Genomic DNA, 25,689 nt, shown 5'->3' with positions numbered 1-25,689 from the left:
ACAGAAACGGACTAAAGGTGCCGAAAAGCTGAAGAAATTAGAAAAAATGTGCCAAAACCAAAATTATTGAAGCCATTAAAACCATTACCTGTTATCTAATATTTTATTTTATTTCAGTTGTTATCTATACTAATTGAGCTAAAAAATTACCGAACGATTAAATTGGTTCACTTGAGCCTCATTTGAAAATAATTGGGCTCTCTTATTACGCGAATTTGGTAAAAGATTAGAAAAATAAGAGAAATAATGACCACTCAAAAAACATTTATGAAAACGAATATTAAACCGCAATCAAAACATCAGTTACGACAAAATTTCAATGAAAAGTTTAAGTTTTGAATTTCAAGGAGCTAGATGTGACCTCTCAATGGTGAGAATAAGTAACAAGTTGACGACAGAACAACAAAAAATAAACTAAAGAACTTTACAAATAACAAAAAACGGAAAAAAAATATTGAAAACGAATGATAGCATAAACTTTTGCCTTATTCGCTGTGAACAGACTGCATAGAGTAGAATCATTCACCCAATCCTGAATTAGAAGCTTATAAGACCTCTCAGCATTTTACGACAACATAAAAATAAAAAAATCAGCAAAAACAGCCAATTCTAAAAAAAATGAGACAGAATTGTCGAAGCCATTCAAAAATGAATTTTTCATTACAAACATTTCTATTTTCAGTTAACTTTTTAACAACACCAATTTTTTTCTTTTACTATAAGACTTCAAAAAACCGACAAATATGAACCATATATTCATATTCAAGTATTTGAAAACCACGAAATCTTTGAGAAAACCCGTAGTATCAACAAAACTAAATTCAATAGTTTTCAACGAAAGTCAACAAATACGCTATATTATGACTCAAAGTGAAAAAATGTTGACCAGTCAAAAAAATGTTGACCAGTTCTTGTTGACCAGTCATCAATATGTCAACCGAATATGTCTTCTGACTATGAAAACAATAACAAATACAGGCAAAAACCAAAACTTCATTTGAAAAGTATGAGAAGAAAGTGTCATAGCCATTAAATCCACAAGCTTTGTTATGAAAAATTTAACCATGATTCTTTTGTGGTCTTTTCTGAACCAATGGAAACTGTCAAATTTTGGGTTTTGTGATAACATTCCAAGCAAAAACAAAATTATGAAAGAAACTATCAAAAATTTAAAAAAAATGAAAACTCGTCACATTTGAAAAATTATTTTTAAATCTTAACAGCAATTAGCTGTCCACTAAAAGCACTAGATAGGTTCACCTCATGCTCATTAGGAAGACTATTGCACTTTTAGTCAACGTGTCTATGGCATAGGACTTCAAAAACTCAGTAAGATCTCAAAAAAACTTCATTATGAATTACGAACACTCAGAGTCGAAGCCAAAAAAATGAGCATTTCCTTGAAAGCTAAATTTTTGTTCATGGGGCATTATTGGATTTTAAATGAGGTTTGTCATTAACGGAACCTCGATATGAAAGGTGACTATTCTCTTAGTGACTTAAAAAACAAAAAAAATTTACAAGTTTTTCTAAAAAAAAACAGCTCTCAAATAGAATTCGATTTTTTTATCGTAAATTTCCGTATGAGAGCAGAACTAGTCTTTTTAATTGCTTTTCGTCTATTAGGAACACCAAATTGATGCATTTTGTAGCGTCAAAGGCAACTTTGATTTAAAATTTTATAGAAAAAAATGTTAATTCGAGCAAAAATTACGCTAAAGTGAACAAAAGTGAACCAAATATCCGGTGTTCACATGAAACTTCAAACCTCGATAAATAATAAAAAAAACGATATTAGAAAAATCTTTTGAATTTCTGATTCTACGCTGGACGAGCTAATGATACCACTCACATTTCTCTACGATGAATATATCGATCGGCCAAAATTGTCTGAACAAAGAAACCCATTTGAGTATATAGTTCCTGCCCCCACAAGTGGGGTCGGAGCAATTAATTTAAACAGATGGTACTCCCTCAAGCATTTTAACGAGATAAAATCGCCTACTTTTTTCTTTCAGATTAGTTTGATTAATTTTGCTCTCGCTTTTTTTTCTTCCGTGACAATATTCTACGTGGCATTTTTTTTTGAAAAGAGAAAATTATAAGCAGTTGTCAGACCCTTCATCTAAAAATAGGTCATCAGTCGAGTTTTTTTAAAAATTAGGTTTGATATGATTGGTATTGGTTTGTTTTCCCGTGTCTTCAGTTGCATCGAACTATTCAGATGATTGTTTTTTTACAGAAATTTTTCTTTTACCAATCGAAATAGTAGCTGCACCAGTTAGAGATTAAGATTCAAAGTGTCTCATTTACTCCTTTTTCATGTTCGGCTAAAATTTTCATTAACAGAGAAGATCTAGAGTTGATAAATTGGTCATTGTGAGTCAAAACTAAAAACAATATAAACCACATAGTCCATAAATCAATAAATATTTTGGACGATCATTCAGTTAGCAAAAAGTATTCCACAATTTTATAGACATGCTCAGCCTCTAAAATTCGCCGTTCAAGATATACTTAATATCTGGGGAAATTTTTTTCGAGATTATACACAATAACTCACAGAACTTGACAAAGTAACTCACCCATTTATATTACTTGAAATTTCCTAGTAAGCAACTATGTAATAATAACCCATTTTTGGTTAATTTAGGCAAGATAACAATCATAGGCAATGTTTCTCAGTAGAGTTGACAATGTTTGAATTGAAACTTGTTTTAAAATGCCATACCAGGAGCATAGTGATGGTCTCTTCTGAAAAGGAACACTGCGATAACTTGTCCATCAGCTCAATAACCCATGGCCCGTTCTCGCCTAAACAGTATGAGACACAAACTAACAAAAAGTTAAAGTTCTGTGCAATATTGTCCAGAAAAATAGTCAAGAATTGCCTATTTCATTGCCAGTGCAAAAAAGAAGAATCAATCAGAACCTGAGGTGCTTGACGGAGTAAACGGACAAGATATATGCATTGAAGGTTAAGGTAAAAAATGTCACATCCAGAGCAGAGCAGATATTGACCTGCCAAGGTCACTTAGTGCCCTTTGGAGGTCATTTTGCGCCCCTCCCTCTTCAAAATCCGACATAAATGAAAAAAATCTGGACATAAATAAGCAAAATTTCAGAAGCAGCTCGATTTTGGGGTGCAAAAGTTGACTAAAAACATTTACTACGAGTTTTCGTGAGTTCAGCTTGAGACCGAGAATTCGCTCATGATCTGCATTTTCCCAACTGCTTCCGGAAAATATCAGTCCGAAAGCGAAATTTTGTGCTGATGATCAGACAAACGACTATCATTTGAACAAACCAAAATAACGAAAAATTTGAATTGACAGGGAAACCCAATTTGAAAAGCAATCAAGGTATATTCTACCAATAGTTCCTTGGGTCAGAATTTGCACTGGAATAGAAATTTCTTGAGACTATTGAAGAAGATAAACAAGTTTTGAGACAAAATATATTTAAAATTGTAAAGCGAAAAAAACCATACACGTGGAAAAAAACCTTATCGCAAATAATCATGGAGTACATTAAAAAAAATTGAAAACATCTTATTGAAATTATGATTTGTGTTTCTCAGTTGTGATTCGTAATTTAATCATTTTTTTTATTATTTGAAAAATTTCGGTCACTTTAGAAATTGAAACAATTAAAACAGTGCAAATATGATGAGTTTGAACTACTCTGCTTATAAAAAATAACTAATAAATTCGATTTTAGAGAAAATTCACTATAGAAAACTTAACTTTAATCAAAACAATATTATTGTTTTATGCGGAAGACAAAAGCCAACAAGTGGGTTTTAATTAACTAGTTATCAATGCAAACTCTGACATTTTGTCGTTGTTGTAATGTTTGATAGTGTTTGTTAGTTTGGATTTTTAAAATTTGCAATGATATCAGACATAAATTGGGGTTAAAATTTTTAAACTCAAGCTGATTGTATAGTAAATTAACTGAGTAGAAACTGTTGTCTTAATCATCACGGTCTATTTCGCAGAGAAAGAGAGAGAGAGAGAGAGAGAGAGAGAGAGAGAGATGGAGAGAAAGAAAGAAAGAGAGAGAGAGAGAGAGAGAGAGAGAGAGAGAGAGAGAGAGAGAGAGAGAGAGAGAGAGAGAGAGTGAGGGAGGGAGGGAGAGAGAGAGAGAGAGAGAGAGAGAGAGAGAGAGAGAGAGAGAGAGAGAGAGAGAGAGAGAGAGAGAGAGAGAGAGAGAGAGAGAGAGAGAGTCAATAAAGCTTTGCCTGAAAGCGCCTGGGGCAAAATAAGTTTTTGATGCAATGTGGTAAAATAATCAGGTTTAACAAGAACTATTTTCTCAACGGTAATTTAAGCTCAAACGAATTCTTAATGCGTATTAATATTTTTTCACCAAATTGTTGTTCATCAATTGTATATATGTATAGAGCCAACAATATTTTGGTTCAGAGATTCAATGTCATTTGAAAATTTTTGATGGAATGATGGCTTCATTTCTTATCTACTCGGAAAAGAAAGTGAAACAAGACAAAAATTGGAACAAATTTCGGGCCAGCTATATAGCTCACATTCAGTGGAGTGCTATTTCATTTCAAAAATTACTATACTCAAGCATTAAACGTTTAGTGTCGGCAACAGTTTTCTTTGTTTTGACAAAAAACACTTTTTATAAAATTGTTCCGAGTACATGATTGAAAGCGTGGCAAAGCGCTGGATATAAACTAAATTATTTCAAAATTTCAGAATGGGAATTATAATAAGAGCGTGCAATCGGACATAAACATTCTGTAACTGAAAAAAACGATTCCCGAATAAAATACTTTTTAAATTAACCTATACACCGGCACGGAAAAAACTGCATAATTCTCTTGTTTAAATTGCCCTCAAAGGTGATCTTCAAGTTTTAGATCCAGAATGAACTATACCTTGAAAACTATGTTTCTAACCCTGCAGATGAATTTTTTTCCTTGATGCATATTGGAAAGAGGATTAACATCTTGAGAATACCCCAGTAAAATGTTCCCTAACTATTTTAAATCTGCTGATTTGTTAATTTACCTGAAAAAAAGCGTTAGGAATAATTATAAATTGGGTATTGGGAAATAAATTTTGTAACAATTAAATGTATTAATTTACCTTGACTAATTTCAAATTTTCAAAGTGCTATTTGTGCTTTAATTTTCATCTCCGAAATGACCATATACAATTTCAAATAGTAAACTCATGAGATCACTGTTGCTGACGCAAATGCGTGTAAGCGTAAATGAAAGAGCATATTACTTGTGCGTTCGCACAGATTGTTCCAACTGGGAAATAGCCTAATGGTTATGACCTAGGGCCCTTAATCTAGAGGTTGCGGTTTGAATCCCGGTGGGACCAAATCTCTTTTTTTTTGATATAGATGTAATGCAGAGGTCAAAGTAAAAGCATTTTTGACCTATTCCGACCTTGAAAAGAGCATCAATTACGTTTGGCTGACAACCTTGCTAGTTGTCTGATGCAGTAAATCTTACGTACGTTTTTCTCTTACGTTGAGTCTTATCAGTCTTATAGGTGTTGAGTCTTATACGTTGAATCTTATACGTTGTGAAATACAAAAAATTTGGATTTCCTGTACCGAAACAGGATTTTGCTTGCTATCGACTTTGTACCGATACATTGCTGATCTCAAGAAATTAAGTCTTGAATTCTTATTAGTTTTTTTTTTTATAAAGACTTCGATTATTGATCCTTTTTGACAGTTATCGCAACGAGAGCGGACATTTTGGTCCACCGAGAGAAAAAATCAGGGAGCACAACAACAACTGGACTTTTGAACACTTGTGAAGAGTCGGCTTCCCAGCCCAAAAAGTGAGAGAGTTGGTTTCAGTCATCATTTATACATGCAAATTGGGTGACTGGAACATCCTGACGTGGTCTTCAGGGCAGTGCAACCGAGCATCACAAAAACTGTAAGACCGAGACAATTTGGGTTAGAAAAAGATGAATTTTACCAGAAAAGGCGAATGTGACCGAAAATTGACGAAAAAACTCGTAAAAACTTAAAAAAACTGGTTATATTCGAAAAAATTAAACTCACTCGTAACTGATAAATTGATATTGGTCGAACGTAATGAAGGTGTAGGAACTTGAAAAACCAGCTTTCAAAAAAAATTCGATAAATTTATCGAATTTTTTTGCTATTTTTAGGTCGAAAATTTGAAAAATCAAAAATTTGGTCAAATTTTTGATAAACTGGTAAATTATTGTTCTGTGTAGTTGGGGTAACAGTATAATACAGGTTTTCAACAAAAAATTTGAATTTTGACCAAATTTTTGAAAATTGTCGATTTTATCGATTTTTGAGAAAAAATCTCAAAAAAACATCAAAAAACAAGAAAGGTTCGTAGTTTTTTGTCGCGATACGGTAAATACACGTTGATGCGAGCTTATGGTATTCATTTTGGGTTCTAGTTCGTTGTTCCACGCCATCAATAGTCTACCAAAAGGCACCCAAAAACGGTATAAAAGCACTGTATTTTAAATTCCGGGATTAAGCTTGAATCCTTTTGCTGTTAACGAAAGAAAAACGGTACAATATCAGTTGGATAACGTCTTCTGGCACAAAACTGATGTCATAATCTGGCACGACGCTATAAAAAATTCGCTGACCTCTCACCGAACAAATAATTTTCGAGCACTAGCGTTTTCCGAACTTTCTAAAGTGCTAGAAAGTTACCGAACTCGTTTGAAAGCTATAGTTTATTGCCCACGAAACGGAGCACCAAATATCTTTGGTTTTCTTAGGCAAACAGAAGTTTTGACTACCCATGTACTGATTGACCTTGTGTCAAAGCGGAAACAGAAAGATCCAAAATTAGTAAAAGAGTACTATCAATTGCACCAGAAAGTTCATTTGGAACTTAAATCGTTAACATTAATTTTAACGCATGAGAAATCACTTCGCCGTTTGCTTAGGAAAACTCGCCATAGCAAACTCAATAAACGACGCCGTAGAGCCAAAAAGAATAAGAAACTCGCCGCTGAAGCGGCGGTAACTTCGAGTCTCCACTGAGTTCTATTTCTTTCCGGCTCGGTGACCTCAGTTTTACTACAGGGGTTATAGAGCTTGCTAGTTGTAGGACTCAGTCGCTCCGTCGTGTCCTGCTTTCGTTGCGTGGTTATTGTAGTGTCGTTCGATTGGCACCACTCACTTTGTCAAGTTTTTCAATTATCGCATCCGCCGCTCCAATGTTTTTCCCGTTTCGTCGCTCGCTCGCTGCGTGACGGTTTCCGCTCCTCCTCTTGAGTCCGAATATTATATTCCTATTACGTTTTGGGGTTTTGCTCTCTGAGTCTCAAAAGATTATGTGTTCTGTGTCCCCAGTTTAAACTACAGGGGTTATAGAAACTATAGTAATTGAGACTCGGTCATTCTCCCCTCCCAATCTCCCGTTCCTCGAGTTACGCCCCACCTTCTATTTCTCCTGTCACAAAAATTGTCCAATTATTGATCACTTTGTTCTATCTAATTTGTTCTATCTCCCAATTTGTTCTATCTTCTAAATAGTTGTCCTAAAATCCCAATTTTGCAGACCAAGTTAAATATTGTTTCATCTTTCCTTTCTGTTTGTACACCAAATCTGTAAGTTAATCTATTGTTGTATTCTTCCTCCCATTATGTCAAATCCCTTTACAAGCAAAGTTTCTAAGGTGTATGATGCAAGGGCCAAGATTGAGAAAGAGTTGTGCAAACTTTACGAAAGCATTGACGACGCTATCCACGAAAAAGCGAGGCGAGTGAGAGTAGAAAGTTTGGTTACGAAATGCAATGACCTACTCGAAACTTGTATAGCAAAAAATGATAGCCTGATAGGCCTTGCAGCTAAGACTGAACAAGCAGAGAAACTGCAGTCAGAATTAGAAGAATGGCTGGCAGTTGTGAATAAAAGACACGATGAGTATATGGAAAATGCCCGAGACTATATAGACTCCATTCAGGGCAACGAAAATTCAAAAAAGAGCTCTCAAAGATCCCACAAATCCTTGTCTGCTAGTACCTCTTCGAAGGCTTCAACGGCTCGCAGGAAAGACTTTATATTAGCAAAAATTAGACGAGAAGAAGTGGAGGAAGAAAACAAAGCGGCTGCTCGAATAGCTGAAAGAGAGTATGAAATTGAGTTGGCAGAGAGAGAACGTGAAATGGCTGAGAGAAGGCATGAGATAGAATTGTTTTCTAAGAAACGTCAAATAGACCTCGAGAAAATGCACGAGGAAAATCGAAAACGTCTCGTTGAAGCTAAAATGCAGGAAATCAACTTAATGGACGATGAATCTTTGCTTTTAGAGACCGCCACTAATAATTCCTCAAAACATGGCAGTATCTACTCAACAAAGAGCGAAAATCGCGTCAAAGATTGGGTTGAGTCAGTTGGTAGCCAAAAACAGCCATCTTGACAAGCAAACAGAAAAAATCCAGGGCTTGTTTCGATCAAGCTATTTCTTCCGCGGCAGCAGATGCACAAAATAGTAACTCTATTTTCCAAGAACAGGGTAATCCTGTCCAGAATCATATTTTTGAGAACCATCGATCAGAAATGAACGATCAAAACCAACAGCAGTTACCGCAATTGATTTCTCAACCGTCAGATCTGATTGGAAATGATGATCTTATCCATCAAATCAATCAAGACAGCGAAGAGCCTGAACTCAATAATCCGTTCTCCGAAGTAAACAATCAAAACGAAGGCCTGCCGAACAACACACTGCAGTTCTGGCAGTCTCTTGCTGATCAAGAATCTGCTTTCTACCGTGGTTTGTTTTTTCAAGAAAATCAACCTAGCTTGTCTCTGAAAGGCAATGCATACGCGAACCAGCCACAAAACACCGGAAATTTACAAACTTCATCTCCAGCTCCTGATTTTTCGACAGCAGCATACACCCCTCAACATAATCAAGATAATGCTTTCCCGGCCGACGCTCAACTCAACCACTTGGCAGCGCAATTAGAAGCAAATTTGCCTGCAGCATCAGCAAGCCCACTCCACCACCAGGCATTATCAATACCACACAGTCACTACAGGCCTAACTTGAATACATGGACCCTCGCTAATAATCCATTAAACACCAAAGCAAATGCTTTCCCGATCGCTCCGCAGAGGTCCAATGTTAATGTCACGGCAAGCGTACCTGTTTCAGTAGGCACCGTAGGTGGTACAACGTACTACCATAATCCAATTTCCAGTGCAATAGCAGATAACCAGGCGTTGCAAACAGCACCACTCCTACCGGGATATCCACCCGTTTCATCCTCGCTGCCTTACTCTCGAAATCCACTACCCATGCAACATCCATGTTTGCCGCACTCTTCAACATCTCCACAAGTAACAGTAAAAGATCTTGCCGAGTTGCTTAGCTTCAGCAAGAGAGATCCCCTACCCGAGTGGAAACTTTCCCAATACAACGGCGACCCCCTTCAATGGCACGAATGGTACGGCCAATTTAGTAGTTCGATTGATTCGCAGACATTGAGTGATGACGTTAAGCTAACGTACTTAAAAACATTGGTAACAGGGAAAGCAAAGGCTGCAATTGCGGAATTTGCTTATTGTGGTTCAATGTAAAGAGATGCATTGAAAACGCTTGAGCGTAAGTTCGGACAGCCACAGGCAGTGGTAACTGCGCATCTTGATAAATTGTCAAGCTGTCCTCCGGTAAAAATGCACAACTCAGACAGTATAATCAGCTTTGCTACTGTAGTCTCAAGTCTCGTTGGCGTATTCAAGTCATTGTCATATGGCACAGATCTTCGTAGCTCGTACCTCTTAAACCAGGCAGTTCAAAAGCTTCCACCAAATTTAAAAGAATCTTGGTCAATGCACACCGTGAAAAAAGATTGGTTGAGGCCAACCATGTTAGATTTTAACGATTGGCTGAGAGAGAAAGCAGAAGCTCATGAGCGCATGAAAGCAATCTCTTTCAAGGGAAAAAACGAGGATAATGGTAACATAAGTGTAACCTAAACAAAAGTCTCCTCAAAAGTCTTTACTGCTAATGCAAATGCAAAACAACATATCTCCAGTAAAGCTTCCCAGAGTGCAAAAAATGATCAATTGCCCTGCGCGCTTTGCAAATGTCAACATCCCATTTGGCGATGTCAATCTTTCAAGGAAAAGACCCCTACGCAGCGTGCTATGATTGCTGCCGAAAACCAACTTGAACGGCAAGCACTCATTCCGAACATGTCCACGTCAACAAAAATGCACTATTGAGGGCTGTCGAAGCACTCATAACACATTACTTCACGGGGCAGAACGCGTTTTTCCCGTAAGCACTGAGAAGAAAAGCAACGTTGCCACGCTGACTAAAGTGAACTCCACAAAAGCGTCATTAAATACAGTTGAAAATACAAAGTCTATGGGAACGGCTAGTTCCTCGGGACTCACTTCAATAACTGATGTAAAAGGGCTTCTTCAGGTCCTTGAAGTCGATCTTTTAAGTCCCTCAGATGTACGCACTAGAGCACTTGTTCTCTGTGACACAGCTTGTAGTCACTCTTGGATATCCAGTGTGCTCGCTAGTCGTCTTCAATTGAAGGGTACCCCATTAAAGCTGACCGTGAATGGCATAAATACTCAAGAAACTATAACAACGGAGTCTGTACAGGTTACTGTCCAACCAATAGGTGAAAACACTTGCTCTCCGTTTGATCTACACCCTTATGTAAAACCAAATTTACGAGTAGGTTCCGACATGATTGATAATACTGCCATTCAAGAAAAATATCCTCACTTAAGCGTGTTACCGAACAAGACGTATGACTACGCAAACTTCGAGATGATAATAGGCCAAGACGCTTACCACGCCATCCGCCCGATCGAGTATTTTGAAACCGAATCAAAATCCTCACCCGTTGCCGTTCGCTTACCGTTGGGATGGGTATTAAGCGGTCCGTTGCCATCTTCGTCTGGTCTGATTTCTACTTGTTTCAAGGCAGTAGCTAAACAAGAATCCGAGTTAGCATCCCAAATAAAATCCTGGTATGACATGGAGTCATATGGGGCTGTCAAGCAGGTCGATCCCCGTTCAGCATCTGACCATCGAGCAAGTGCGATCCTCGAACAATCCACCGTACACAATGAGGGCCGATATCATGTAGGCATGCTTTGGTCTTCAGACGAAGTAAAACTCCCCAACAATTTTTTTCAGCAAAGGTGGAGTTCAAATCATTGGAAAAGAGATTAGGTAAAGATCCCGTTTTGTACAAGCGTTATGCACAGACAATTCAAGACGATCTCGATAAAGGATAGGTTATCAAAGTGGAAAGCCGAGACGACAAGCACTGCGCCGGAAGAGAATGGTACCTACCTCATCACCCGGTTGTAAACCCTAACAGGCCGGAAAAAGTTCGTAGGATGTTGAATGGGGCTTCAAAGTTTCGGGGTATATCTTTGAACAGTGTATTACTCACCGGTCCAGATCTGTTGCAGAGACTAATCCACACTCTGATGCGCTTTCGTCAGCATCAATTCGCTGTTTCCGCTGATATTGAGGGTATGTTCTTACAAGTAGGTGTTTTGCCAGCGGAACAGTCGGTTTTGCGTTTCCTTTGGCGGGAAGATCCATCATGGAACATTGAGGTATACCAGTACACAAGATACATATTCGGCGCAAAAGATTCACCAACTTGCGCTAATTATGTGTTACTGCGTACCGCGAGAGACAATAATTCAGATTTTCCCGAGGCGGCGCAAGCCGTTAGCCAGAAATTTTATATGGATGATTACCTTGACTCAATGGAGTCACCCATCATAGTACAAAAAATATCGCGCGATTTGATCGAATTACTGAACAGGGGAGATTTCAAGCTGACTAAGTTCATCAGAAATGTCCCTGGCCTCCTCGAAGAGCTGGAGGACAAATCAGTTGAACAGGCTCCAAAAGAAATAGGCGCATCAAAAGAGAAGTCATCATCCCACGTTCTAGGTTTGAAGTGGGATCATGTAATTGACACGCTAGTTGTAAGCCGCGGAACAATATGTGATGCCTCGAAAGCTGTTACACAAAGGCTGGTATTGAGTCTTGTATCAAAAATATTTGACCCAATTGGTCTTGTTTCCCCTTTTACCGTGAAAGCGCGACTCCTCCTCAAAGATGTCTGGCGACTTCACGGTGAGAGCTGGGATGATGTACTCCCAAAGGAAATGATTGAGCGCTTCGAGTCTTGGAGCGCAGAATTACCAAAACTTGGGCTAATGAAAATACCTAGAAGCTTCTTCTCCGGTTCGTTCAAGCACTTGGAATTACATGTCTTTGGTGACAGTTCACAGGAGGTGTTCAGCGCAGTTGCGTTTTTGCGTGCTCTCGTGAATTCCTCAGACAACGGAAAAAGAACAGAACTCGCCTTCGTCATTGGAAGGGCACGAGTAGCTCCAATGAAAGTGCTCACCGTTCCTAAACTCGAACTCCAAGCGGCTTTGCTGGCATCCCGCCTCAGATTAGAAATTTGCGAGGCGCTCACCATTCAGATTCAACGCACGTTCATGTGGACAGATAGTACCACAGTCCTTCAGTGGTTGAATTCCCTAGAGAAACAGCCCATATTTGTAGCGAATCGTGTCTCCGAGATTCTAGAGGGAACAACGGTCGATCAATGGCATCACGTGGCAACGCAGAACAACCCGGCCGATGCCGGCACGAGGGGATTGTCCTCGGAGGCGTTGCAGAACAGCGCTTGGTTACGTGGTCCTGATTTTCTTCGTACATCTGGCTTTCCGTTTCGCCCGGGCACCGAAGTGGTGTCAAACATCAAATTGAAGCGTCAAGCAGTCCGACAGTCCGACACTTTAAATTCTGATTTCAGCATTCATCTGCGCAAATACAGTTCGTATCCAAAACTTCTTCGAATCGTTGCGTATGTCCTACGTATTCTTCCACGGGACGCCACCTACCGATCTGTAGATAGAAAAATAGTAGAACCCGAGGAAATTACCGCAGCAGAAAAGAAACTGCAGCTTCTTACACAAGCAGAGTCTTTCCCCATCGAGCTTATGCGACTCCACAGTTCAAAGAAAATCAGTAAAAGACGCCCTATTGCTGCTTATTCGCCGTTTGTCGGGACTGGTGGCCTGCTCCGTTCTAGTGGCCGAATTAAGCGCCTCACTGACCTCCAGTTCAATTTGAAGCACCCCATAATCATTGACGGTCGACATCCACTGGTGTACGTTTTCTTACGCCATATGCACCTCAAAAATCATCATGAAGGTAACGATTATCTTCGCGCACTTGTCCAACAGCAGTATGCTGTTCTGAAGCTTCGTTCTATCCTCCGTTCGATTCGTTTTAATTGTGTCCTTTGCAGTAAACGAAGCACCAAGCCTGTTCAACTTATGATGGCTGATCTTCTGTCCGAACGTCTCGCCTTCCAGTGTCCGCCCTTTACGAATGTCGGTCTTGACTACTTTGGTCCGTTTCACGTCACAATCCGTCGCTCCTCTGAGAAAAGGTGGGGTTTCCTGCTCACCTGTCTCACGACCAGAGCCGTTCATGTTGAGATTGCACATTCGATGGATACAAATTCGTGTGTTATGGGTATTGAACGCTTCATTGCTCCTCGTGGAATGCCGTTGGTCATTTGTTCCGACAACGGCACTAACTTTGTTGGTACAGAGAAAGAACTGTTGCTATGTTTTCTAAACTTGGACAAACAGAAAATTGCTTCGGAGCTGGCACAAAAGGGAGTCAAGTGGAAGTTTAATTCACCTGCTGCACCGCACCACGGAGGTGTTTGGGAAAGGCTAGTGCGGAGTTTCAAGCGAACACCTTACGCAATCCTTGGCAATCGTCGGCTTACGGACGAAATACTCCTCACTACTTTCTGTCTGGTGGAACAGTCACTAAACAACCGCCCATTGACTTCCGTAAGTTCCGATGCCAACGATTTAGATGCATTAACGCCAAACCATTTTCTTTTGGGGAATCGCAGTACTTGCCTTCCTTCACTCACCCCTGTCGATGACTTCAATCACCGAAAGCGATACGCCAGAGCGCAAGCGTACGCTAATGCCATTTGGAAAAGATGGTTAAAAGAATATCTCCCCCCATTGAATCGTCGTTGTAAATGGAAGACTCCTTGCGATGAAATCTTGAAAACCGGTGACCTAGTTTGGATTATCGATAGCGACAGCCCAAGAGGCTATTATCCACTGGCCCGCATTTTGAGTCTACGTTATGGTAACGACGGCATCGCACGGTCCGCTCAAGTTCAAACAAAATCCGGCTCATTGATTCGCCCTATTGTTAATTTGATACCAGTTTTCGAATCATCAGTTTTGGGGCCTGAAGATGTTGCTGACGCAATTGCGTGTAAGCGTAAATGAAAGAGCATATTACTTGTGCGTTCGCACAGATTGTTCCAACTGGGAAATAGCCTAATGGTTAAGACCTAGGCCCTTAATCTAGAGGTTGCGGTTCGAATCCCGGTGGGACCAAATCTCTTTTCTTTGATATAGTTGTAATCCAGAGGTCAAATTAAAAGCATTTTTGACCTATTCCGACCTTGAAAAGAGCATCAATTACGTTTGGCTGACAACCTTGCTAGTTGTCTGATGCAGTAAATCTTACGTACGTTTTTCTCTTACGTTGAGTCTTATCAGTCTTATAGGTGTTGAGTCTTATACGTTGAATCTTATACGATGTGAAATACAAAAAATTTGGATTTCCTGTACCGAAACAGGATTTTGCTTGCTATATCGACTTTGTACCAATACATTGCTGATCTCAAGAAATTAAGTCTTGAATTCTTATTAGTTTTTTTTATAAAGACTTCGATTATTGATCCTTTTTGAAAGTTATCGCAACGAGAGCGGACAATCACCTTGTTGTTCTAACACAATTGAAAAACTTCTTTAAACTTGACACCATATTGGGATTAGTTTCTTTAAAGAAAGAAGTGTTTTTTCACTGATATAAGGTTTTGATTATTGTTACAATAATTCGAAACGCTATCACGGCCTTGTGCAGTTGTTTGGTTCATTGTTCACGAACCATACAAACTTCTGTTCTGGTGATATCTGCAATACCAAAAATAATGACTAATAATTTCGTATTCTATTGCTCTAAAATTATATGTTAACAAACGTAGTATGACAACTAGGGAAACACTTTTGGCCGCAGATGATGATTTATCTGAAGAAAAATGACTACATACGAATCTATTGTAAATCTCACAAATCCGAACTAATATTTGTTTTTTTTTTGTTTTTTGCTACCTCTTATCAATTAACCTTTCCATTGACCAAAAATAGGTCATCTTGTCTTCGCGTTGCTGCATTTTGCTTCGCCGGTGTCAAAACAATTTACCTAATTCTTTTTTTAGCCAATGCCATTATATACAAGCTGTCATTTTACACAAAACCACTGAACAGAGAAAACGGGTGAACAGAAAACAGTCCCAGACGAAACAGTCCCGTATAAAACAGTCCCGAACAGTAAAAGTTCCTAGACAAAACAGTCCCGCTCAAAGTAGTCCCGAGAAAGCGGACAAAACAACCCCAGACAAAATAGTCCCAACTAAACATGAAGCTAAACATGTGAACACCAATTACCAAGGAATTTCGTTCAGTTATTCATATAATTGGTTGACACTGATCAAATTTTAAGCTGATTACAATATAGCTTGTTTGCCTAATTATGTATTTTAAATCAAGAGTTGGGGTTAATCTTAATTCATATCTATTAAAAACAACGAATTCAGATATTTAGCTCAGATATTATGTTTGTTAATTACGTGTAAATTTTAATTACAATTGTTTCGATATTCTTTCGGGACTATTTTGTCGGAGACTATTTTGTCTGCTTATAATGGATTATTCTGACTGGGATTTTTTTCTGGTTATTTTCTTCAATATAGGACTGTTTTGGAACTTTGTTTGGGACTGTTTAGCCTGGGACTGTTTTTTCCGGACACGCATTATACCAAATGCCGACTTCAATTTACCCTAATGTTAAAAATACCAGAACAACTTTTTAGCCGACTATATAAATAAATGGACAGTGGGACTTGAAATGAAACTGTCACAACCGACCATCGGATGGTCGAACAAAAATATGAAAGAGCATTGTGTAAGTTAGCATTAAGTGAAAAGGCTTTAAGTAAAATGAAAATGGCTAAATTGTCATATAACCCGCTTCGCCACCATTAAGGATTAAATTTACTCAAAAATTCGATCTGTTCCTTTTGATATTTTGGTCCAATAAACCGATTGCAATTTAGTAATATGTATTACAAGCATGTTTTATCATACTTGCGTGGATAAATTAGTCCCATCTTCGGCTGTTAAAGTTCCATATCATGTCAAACGAGCAACTGAGCCATGACCGTAGTCCACGAGGCATGACCAAATGAACTAGTCTTACATTGAGAACTTAGGTAAATTTAAAAGCTATATATGCTTTATTATGCTAAATATTTGTTCCGCTAAATTCAACAACAGTGTAAAATATTAGGTATATTTTGAAAATTTTGTCACAATTGGTACTTGATATTGGGTTTTTTTTGCCCTGACTCTTGTTTTGGGGTAGGGATGAACGTTTTTAGGAGAAGCCAAAACAGTTTCTCTTTTAACTGACCTTTGTCGTAGAACCTCTTCAAGTCCTCTTTATTTGCTGCGTCGAATAGGAAGAAACTTTTCTCGTATCCAGGACTTTGCAAGTGTGCGCCAAGAGACCGGGCGAACGAAGTTCTAGAACATTCATATATAATCTGTCCAGATGAAATTGTGCAAAATTCTGTTTGATTGGTAATGAATTCTGGATAGAGGAAATGAAATTAGTAGACGAACGGGTAAATGGCCTACCCGGGTAGAGTAATGATCGAAAACATCGTAACTTTGCGGAGAATTGCGGTAAAAAACAATAGTTTTCACAGCAGTGAATGTGTTGAACAATTATTAATCTCCGCTTTCAACGAATTTCTTAATTATATAACTTCTTCACCCAGCCTCGAACCCTTGCTCATTTTAATTTTTTAAGCAATAATTACTGGATCAACAATATTACGGCCCCGTTATGTTATATTTAAGATACTATTGGAAGCTATGCGTTATTTATGACCAGTAAGGTGGAGGGGGGGGGGGGTTACAAGGTGAAAGATCCGAAAATTCTTGGGATATATATCTCTCCGTTTTTCAGTGAGTATTTAACCAGTTGGAAGGGCTTAACATCCCTTAATACCAAAAGTTCAAAAAAAAGAAATTGGGTGTTCTCTTTTGTCAATCATTTGTGATGGTACTTTTTCTGTACCTGAATCCCTGCAAGACTACTTTGGTTGGAAATTTGACCCGCTTCAGCTGTTCATTCTCATCATACTCAATCTCATCCTGTTTTATTCGTTCATCTTCCTGCTGTTGTCTGTTTGCGTCTTCATTTACAGCTGCAGCTCCAGGAAAAATAAAAAAAATACAAATAAAGTCATTTTTACTGCTCTCTCTGCAAGTTACAAATTGTGCTTTGTTAAATAGCACGTCAATAGACCAGATTACAGCCCATCTTTTCAGGGGGGAAAGTGCGAGGGGCATTTTCGATCTTTCAATTACGTTGCAAATGGAACATTTTTTAATTTTGAGGCCTTGTGGACCTTTTGTGGACAACAGTGAAAATACTTCTTTGCCTATTTTTACTGTTAATCAGCACTGCAAATCGATACGTTTATCGTCAACAATGATGAAAAAAGCATGCATGGATTTTGCCACTTGTATTCATGTAATCAGTTATAATGTAATCATTCTCCACGATCTTGAGCAATTATATCTCAACAAAGCTCTTTAATTAGCCAAAAAACTTTATTGCTGGAAATTATTTAGCAATAACCTGAGACCCAATTCAGATGCTAGCCTTGAATTGTTATTTTCAATATTTCTACTTGTCTTTTTAATCCATAATTAGAATTGCGTGGGTGATTTAAAAAAACGACAAGACTTTCTTTGATTAGGGTTTAATTGAAACTTAACGCGCTGTTGACTATCGTAGAAATCAAATATCGTACCGTGGATAAAATAATGGTATTGCAAACAATGGTGGTCTGTGTTGACACCAGTGAAAAGATTTGCCCCTTTTTTCACGCCAGCTCAAAAAGAGACATCGTGGACCAAAGCGACGGATTTTTTCAACTATTAATCAAATCGAATTAGTTTCGATTACTGCCCCTGTTTACCACAAACGCTTAAAGCTTTTATTTTGATCAGAGAAATGTACTAATTGCAACGTGGTCAACCGACGCAAAATTCAGCAAAGATTAATTTTTCAAAACTTTTTTCTTTCTAAATTCGTGGTAAATTTTAATTCCAAGTACAAATCAAATTGACTGTTGATTTGATTTTTTTCTTGATGTCACTGTTTTGATCTGTCGGATATTTCGAGGTGAACAATTTTTTTTAAATTTTGAGTTTTCTGTTGTTTAAAAGATATTTATTTCTTTCCTCCATTCTTCGTACTAATGTTTTCGTTTTGTCAGTTCTTACGCATGAGTTCTTAAGCGTCGATATAAATTTGATGGGATTTTTAGCTTGTCTTGAGTTTGTAATTGAAGGAATTTACACTATTTGCCTTTTTAATACTTCTTAAAGAAACGGTTAGGAAAATTAGGGTCAAAGAATTTCCAGTGTGAAAACTCAGGGAAGTATGTCAACTCTCAGGAGCAGAAATAGGCATATATAGTTATAATAGGCATATATACAGCTGATTTTTAAGCATTTTTTATCCCCAAAATCAAATAACCATCTCGGTCTAATAATCAGATCGCTCCTGTAAATCTGTAAATTCTACTGTAAAAAATCATTTTTGTTATTCTCTCTTTTGGAGAAATTAATTATTCTACTTATTGAAAAACGCTTTTTTATTCCGCTTGCGAAAACCCATAACCCAAAAGGTTATGGCCCCAGAAATTTTGTTAAGTCGTAAAACTAATTTCTAAAACAAAACTAATTTGCTGTTGACAGTCATAATCCTTTTCTGCTTAGTGCCTTTTCTTCTGACAACTGTTTTGCCTGCTCAAATTACGATGGATAAACAGACAGTGAAGCTGTTGACCTGCGCAGGAAAAGCACATGACTTTCCAACCTGGAGAACTTTTGTACTAATGTTTTCGTTTTGTCAGTTCTTACGCATGAGTTCTTAAGTGTCGATATAAATTTGATGGGATTTTTAGCTTGTCTTGAGTTTGCAATTGAAGGAATTTACACTATTTTCCTTTTTAATACTTCTTAAAGAAACGGTTAGGAAAAGTAGGGTCAAAGAATTTCCAGTGTGAAAACTTAGGGAAGTATGTCAACTCTCAGGAGCAGAAATACAATCTGTAATGAACAAACTTTTTCATCAGCGCAAGCTGCTCACACTTATTAACTCATGATGAGTCAGGAAATTGTTGCAATCAACGAAAATCACAGAGAAAGAGAGATAAAGATCACTCTGGATTTGTCACTCTGGAGACCAATTACCAAAAATACTTTTTCAAAACCACTCTGTAAACCTTTTTGTGAAAAATCAAATTTTCTCATTGCCTCTAAAACATCTGTCAACGCGTATTTTTTTAATTCAAACCTTTCAACGGGTTAATTTGATATGGGACAAATGTTGCGTCCTGTATCAGTGCGAAAAAAATATTGACTAATCATAGCGCAGGGTGCACTGCCGACAAGAATTATCTGTTCGGCCGCAATTGTTTCAAAAGAGATAAATAATTAAATAGATTCTTTCGCAGCACTCAAGTGGACATTGAAGTTCAAAATTTGTTTGTATGTATACTTCTCCAGTTAATAACACTAGTTTTTTTTAAAAAAAACGTTTTGGAAGGGAAAATTTTTTGAAATTATAAGATTGAACAGATTGCTACCACAACAAGATGCATTGTATGCATATATGTTGATATCATTCTTCGCTGCTTTCCTCCATTTCCCGAATACTTAAAAAAAGGACAAAATTGGTCAAAATTTGTTATCAACTTTTCTAAAACAGTTAAATTACTTAGTGGTCGCGTTGTTGCGTGGTCCGAATATTCGCAATTTTAGATTTTTTGGAACAAATCCTCTCTTCACGCGCATTGGTACGATATTACAGTTATTTTTCTTATTTATGCGAGTACACACCGTACATGATTAAAATAGAACTTCTTCACCGTGCTTTTCAATATACTCTCATAAGATAGCAATCACATTTTCTCTTAGATACCACGGCCAAAGTTCTATGTCTATGTAATTTGATTCGGTATCCGTGTTAACAAAATTGCGTTGAATTTGTGAAATGTTTGAGCAAATTGATTTTTTTGCCGCTTTAAACATTGTGTTAGGATTGCTATGAAGTTTTGTGAGTGAGATTTTTTACCGCTGAATTGTTACACTGTGCTCACCATAATTTACCCCAACTTTCTTAGAACATCTTCTGGCTCATTGAATTTCTAAACGTCTTTTAAGACGTTTTTTGGATCTTTTCCGTTTGTGCCCCCCCCCCCCCCCCCCCCTTATGTTAGCCCCCCCCCCCCCAATTATAGAGCGCCTGCTACTACATAGTTAATCATTATGTAAAAATACGGCACGTGCGTCTGGGGCGTGCAAATAATATGCACACACTAAGCTGGGGGTCACAAACGGAAAAGATCCACATTTTTTGCATTAATGCCTTGATGCTGTAGTAGTACCCAACTTCTCTCAATCCATTGTTTAATTAAAAAGCTTAAATTTTTCGCGTTGTACGGTTCGATATGTTGTTTGTTAAGGTTAAGGTCCGAGTGTTGTCTCTGTTCTCGAAAATAGTTTATAAATTATCAAAAGATCAACTTTCTTTCAGATCGTAACCCGTTGTTTTTCCTTCTGCTCCTGATTATTTTCCTTGTCGACCTTTTATAATGCAATTAAAAAAATACAAAGCTTGATTTTGGGAGCAAATTATATTCATCACCTTCCTACCTCAATTAATCTCACCTTGCTTTTGGTTTTCTTCGTTTGAATTCTGAACATCGTTTGAGATACGAGAACTTAAATAATACAAAGTAATAATAATTACAATTATAGTTTGAAACAAAGTAGTGGTTGATACTCTCGATCGTACGCTTCTAGCATTTCTTAAAGAGAAAACACTCATTTTTTTAATTTCAGAAATTCAAGCTAAAAATAAGCTATATAAAGCGACACAATAGATAATACAAAACACGCTTTTTGGTTCTGATTTTACCAATTTCAACAATATTTTGATTCTAGAATCAAGAATTTAACTTCTTTCAAAATTAAGTTGAACTATGAAAATTAAGTTATGAGTAATAGTTTAAAGTGATCGTATGGAAATATTGGTCAAAACGATAACCATAACCAAAACTCAAAGCGTAATTTGTAACATTTGAGAATAGTTTAAGTCTGTTTGGACAGTACACGTGTTGCTTTATTTTTTGTGCTTTTGCTTTTTAGTCCGTTCCGGATCAGCACGCGCTTGGTTGTGAAATATATCCTCTTCACAAAAGAGTGTCAAAACTTGTATACAAGTGTCAATTATTAATTTTAAAAAAAGTACAATAAATTTAAAGACAAAGAAACTTAGTTATCAAAAATTTTCGGTTCTTACCCATTACTCATCCTTAGCTATTCTTTTCGGGAATGGCTATACCATTTGCCGTCTTTAGGAATCAAGTTCAAAATTGAAATTCCAAAAACAAATCCTCCATAGCTAAGCTCTTCAACCATAGTTTTCAACTAGGAGGCGCGGTAATTTGCGTACGCACATAATGTTCCGACCCCGCTCATCCACATTCTTGACTTAATTGGCTACCAAATGATGAAGAGACAGAAAACTTTCCAAAACACATCGTTCAATAAACAACCAGTGAAATACGATAATTCCACGCCAGAGGGCCGATGAAAGTTGTTGATAATAGAACTACTAGAGAGGACAATAATAAAAATCAAACAAGAACTTTTTTTACGACCAAAACTCGATGTCTATAATAGCGAAAAACATACCAATATCAAACTGTCATCAGATAAGAACCAAAACAAAACAATTTAACCTGTGATTCATTAGAAAAAATGTGGGAAATGTCCCCAATGCTACTTGTTAACAGATCGAAAAAATGAGCAAATAGGTGCGAAGTTCAAAAATACTTTTCCATTTTTGAAAACTATTTATTTCACAGTTATTAATGTCATTATATATCAACTGAAACCATTAAAATGTTCGTTTATATCTATATAGGAAGAAATTGAGACATGCCATTACCCATCATTTGATTGCGCAAAGTTTCAAAGCCACTGAAATCAGTGATTTTTGTTATAATTTAAAAAGAAACGAAAAATAATTTGAAATGTACAAATATATAAAAATCTAACATTTTACGAAATCTTTTGGTAACAAAGTCCAGAAACAAACGTTTGAAGCTGATACCGTTATGAGAATTAAGATAGAGCTCACTGGAAAGGAGTTTTGACCTGTTTTTACAGGGACTGAGCTACAAATCGACCGAAAAACTATTTTAAAAATACGAAGCTCAAAAACTACAATTTATTTAAAAAAAATTGTTTTCAAAAGTAAAAGCAGACTTAGAATGACAACAAAAAGCGATGAATTAAGTTCCAACAACTCGGCGTGCCGACTGAGTCTGTTAATAATGGGACTAAGTCACGAGCCCACAAAAAAGACATATTCATAAAGAAGCCAAAACTTGAAACAACTTTACGACATGACACAGTTCAAGGCGCTATAATCAAAGATGTTACCTGAAAGAACTGTAAATCATCATTGTACGTTCATGTTAACCTCAATGAGCCTTCCTCATAAAAGGACCACTTAGAGTTGACAATAAAAGGAAACCCAAAAATTGAACAGTATTTAATTCCCGAAAAAAGTCTATGAAAATAAATGGTCGAAGCAATCAGTCACAACGTATGACCGAGAGCAAAAACAAACATTTGAATCATCAAAAATTTTGTTGGATTTCTAATGAGTGAGATTGAGTAACAAGGTGACGAAAATAAACGCAAAAAGTAGACAAATGAAGAAAAAACTTTTTTTAAAAATTAATTTGAAAGTCCTTAAAACAAACAGCTAACTGAATAGCTAAACTGAAATCTTTAACTAGATTGAATTATACATCCTGGGGAAGCAATTAAGATCTACCAGTATTGGGTATATGGCGCAGAGCAACGAAAAGAAAGACAAACATAGGCAATATCAAAAAAACTCAAAGTTTTGCGAGATAACTGTGTCGCTGCCCAAAAGGCATAAACTATTCAACAAAAACAATCAACATATCCAGATACGCTTTTCCCAGCGCTTCCTACATTGCTTGTTTTTAATTGGACTTGTCAATACTGTGATAATTCGACAAGGAAACAAACTAGCTCATAAAATATGCAATTGTGACCAAAAATAATAGAAGAACTGAAAACGCGCAGTACCAAAAAAAACCTTTAGTTGGAAACAAACTTTAATTTAGAATATAAAAGAAGTCAGTTTCCGCCTGTTTTTTATTGACACTACGCCCGAAGTTGAGAGAAAAAAGTTAAAATAGTGTCAAAGTTCAAAAATTCAGCTATTTTTTCTCGAAACAAATATATTCGAAGTCATAACAGACATTTGATAACAACAGAAAAAAGTGGCTAGATTCTTTTATACTCTCTTAAAACTAATTGGATCTTTGATTGCGGACATTGGGCTAGAAAAAGTATAAGAAATGAAAGCAAAACTAAAGAAGTCCATGAAATTTTTACGAAAACAATTTGCCAGAGCCATTAAAACCATGATCTTAACTCTGAAACCATCTCGTCGGGTCTCGTTTATTTTAAATAGTAACGGTCATTATTTGAACCTTGATTTTGAGTTCTTGTCCTTGTTTTACATGAAAAACATCTACATAGCAGAAATGTTTTGAAAAAAAAGGTTGCGTGCCATTAAAATCTAAAAAATTTTTGTCGTAAGGATCCATAGTGAGATCAAGATCAGCCCAGAAGTTGCTGCGCGTCAAAGAAAGTACTCAATTGTTGAAATGGTTAAAAAATAGATCAATCCAAAGGAAAAATTTTTAGTTTGTCAAAAATGAATAATGCATTTTGTATAATTATCGAGTTTGAATTGTTAAAAAATTGGCAAGATTATGATTCCAGAAGACGCTTAAAGCTAACTGGAGTACAACTAGCTCTTTTTTAAGCTCAAGAAAAATACAACCGCAGCTTTAAGGCGCCTCCGTTCAGCAAAATTAAAGGAATTTGGTCCCATTTTTGACGGAAAAAATTCTGAATTTTGACAAATTTAGCACAAATTCTAGCCAAAAAATCGGATCGGACAATTCAACAACCCTCTTCTATCTTTAGAGAAAAAATCTATAACAATACAGATAACATTTTTACTAAATTTTAACAAAATTGACGAAAATTTGGTCAAAAAAGTTAATGGAAACAGCTTAAATACGTCTATTATTCACAAAACTTTGAACCTCGATAACTCCTTTTAAAAAGCAAAAATTTAAAAAATCTTTTCAATTCCATATTCTAAATATACCACTCACAAATTTCTGCGATTATTATATCGATCGGCCATAATTGTCTGAACAAAAAAAACACATTTGAGTATATATCGATATCGATCGATCCATACACGCAATCCTCCAAAAGCAAAACAATTTCTTTTTTCTCATTAGTCATTAAACATGATATTCCACCGTCTATTGATTGATAACTAATTTCCTCATCTGGGTGGAATTTAACATCATTTCAAATTTTGCTGGATTTCAGCTTTCGTCTTTTTTAAAAAGCTTAAGTCCACAAATCATTACAGCAAGTGCTAAGACCGGCCGATTTAAATATTTTCTGCATTGAACCTTGAAATGTTTTCACTCTATTAATTGATTAATGTCTATATATGTTTAATTTGATGTCTTTGAATCATGTAATTTGACATAAGTTTCAGCAAATTTTTATAATAAAAAAATGTTACTTAGAATTTTTAGGCCAGAAATAAGGATATTCTGTCTCATTTAAGAAATACTGAGGGATCATTTAGTCATACAACAAACACGATCCCACCGTAAAAACTCTGGAGGAAACCATATTAAATTTTTGGTTTATAAACACATTAACTATTTTTCGTTTTTATTTAAGGTTTTTATTTAAGATCAAATTTACATTAACATGAACTTAACTTCAACGGATAAATATCGATTTTTAAATATCGACTTTTGAGTTAATTTAGTGAATAAAATTAGAAGATTGAGCAGAATAAATATGGGAAACTAAGATTTCGTTTTAGTAATTAGTATTTCAGATCTTTTATTTTTATTTTTTTGGTACTATTAGGAGTCATACAGAGGGTTTATTATCTTGGAATAGTTTCGAAATTTATAAAACACTTCTCCAATATTACAAAGAAAGTTTATGGGAACCCATGCATGGCTGCAAGTAAATTTTGCATAACCTATGTTTTTCCAAGATAAAAACTGATCATTTTCACAGAAATCTCTAATTTTCTTTATCCATAAGCGAATGTAGAGGGGGGGCATACAAATCAATTATGACCCGTAAATAACAATATAATCTTTAAAAATTCTGCAATACTACAATGAATTTTTTGATGGTATGATGCGTAGGAGGAAACGCAGAACGTAGAAAAATTGTATCAAACCAAGAAGCTGTTGCCACCAGTTTGATAGCAATGGAATATGAAAAATGTGGAATAAACCTGTCAAATAACACATACGAAT

At 36.6% G+C, this 25,689-nt stretch overlaps 1 protein-coding gene across 1 annotated transcript in view; it reads right to left on the bottom strand.

Annotated features, from left to right (window-relative positions):
• Nucleotides 1-21,314, bottom strand: part of LOC142350674 (uncharacterized) — a 66,671-nt gene extending 45,357 nt beyond the window's left edge. The window contains exons 1-4 of the mRNA XM_075402601.1: nucleotides 20,930-21,314; nucleotides 17,259-17,388; nucleotides 16,587-16,699; nucleotides 2,732-2,814 (exon numbers count right to left, since the gene is read on the bottom strand). Coding sequence (XP_075258716.1) covers nucleotides 2,732-2,814; nucleotides 16,587-16,699; nucleotides 17,259-17,388; nucleotides 20,930-21,089 — 486 coding nt within the window. The 5' untranslated portion in view covers nucleotides 21,090-21,314. The remainder of the gene's footprint in view (nucleotides 1-2,731; nucleotides 2,815-16,586; nucleotides 16,700-17,258; nucleotides 17,389-20,929) is intronic.
• Between the last annotated feature and the right edge of the window lie 4,375 nt (nucleotides 21,315-25,689).

This window comes from Convolutriloba macropyga, chromosome 12 (genome assembly GCF_964194025.1).
Source record: "Convolutriloba macropyga chromosome 12, txConMacr16.3, whole genome shotgun sequence".
Classification (NCBI taxonomy): Eukaryota; Metazoa; Xenacoelomorpha; order Acoela; family Convolutidae; genus Convolutriloba; species Convolutriloba macropyga.
Note: the sequence above shows the minus strand (reverse complement) of the source record. Positions and strands in the feature narration are given on the sequence as shown.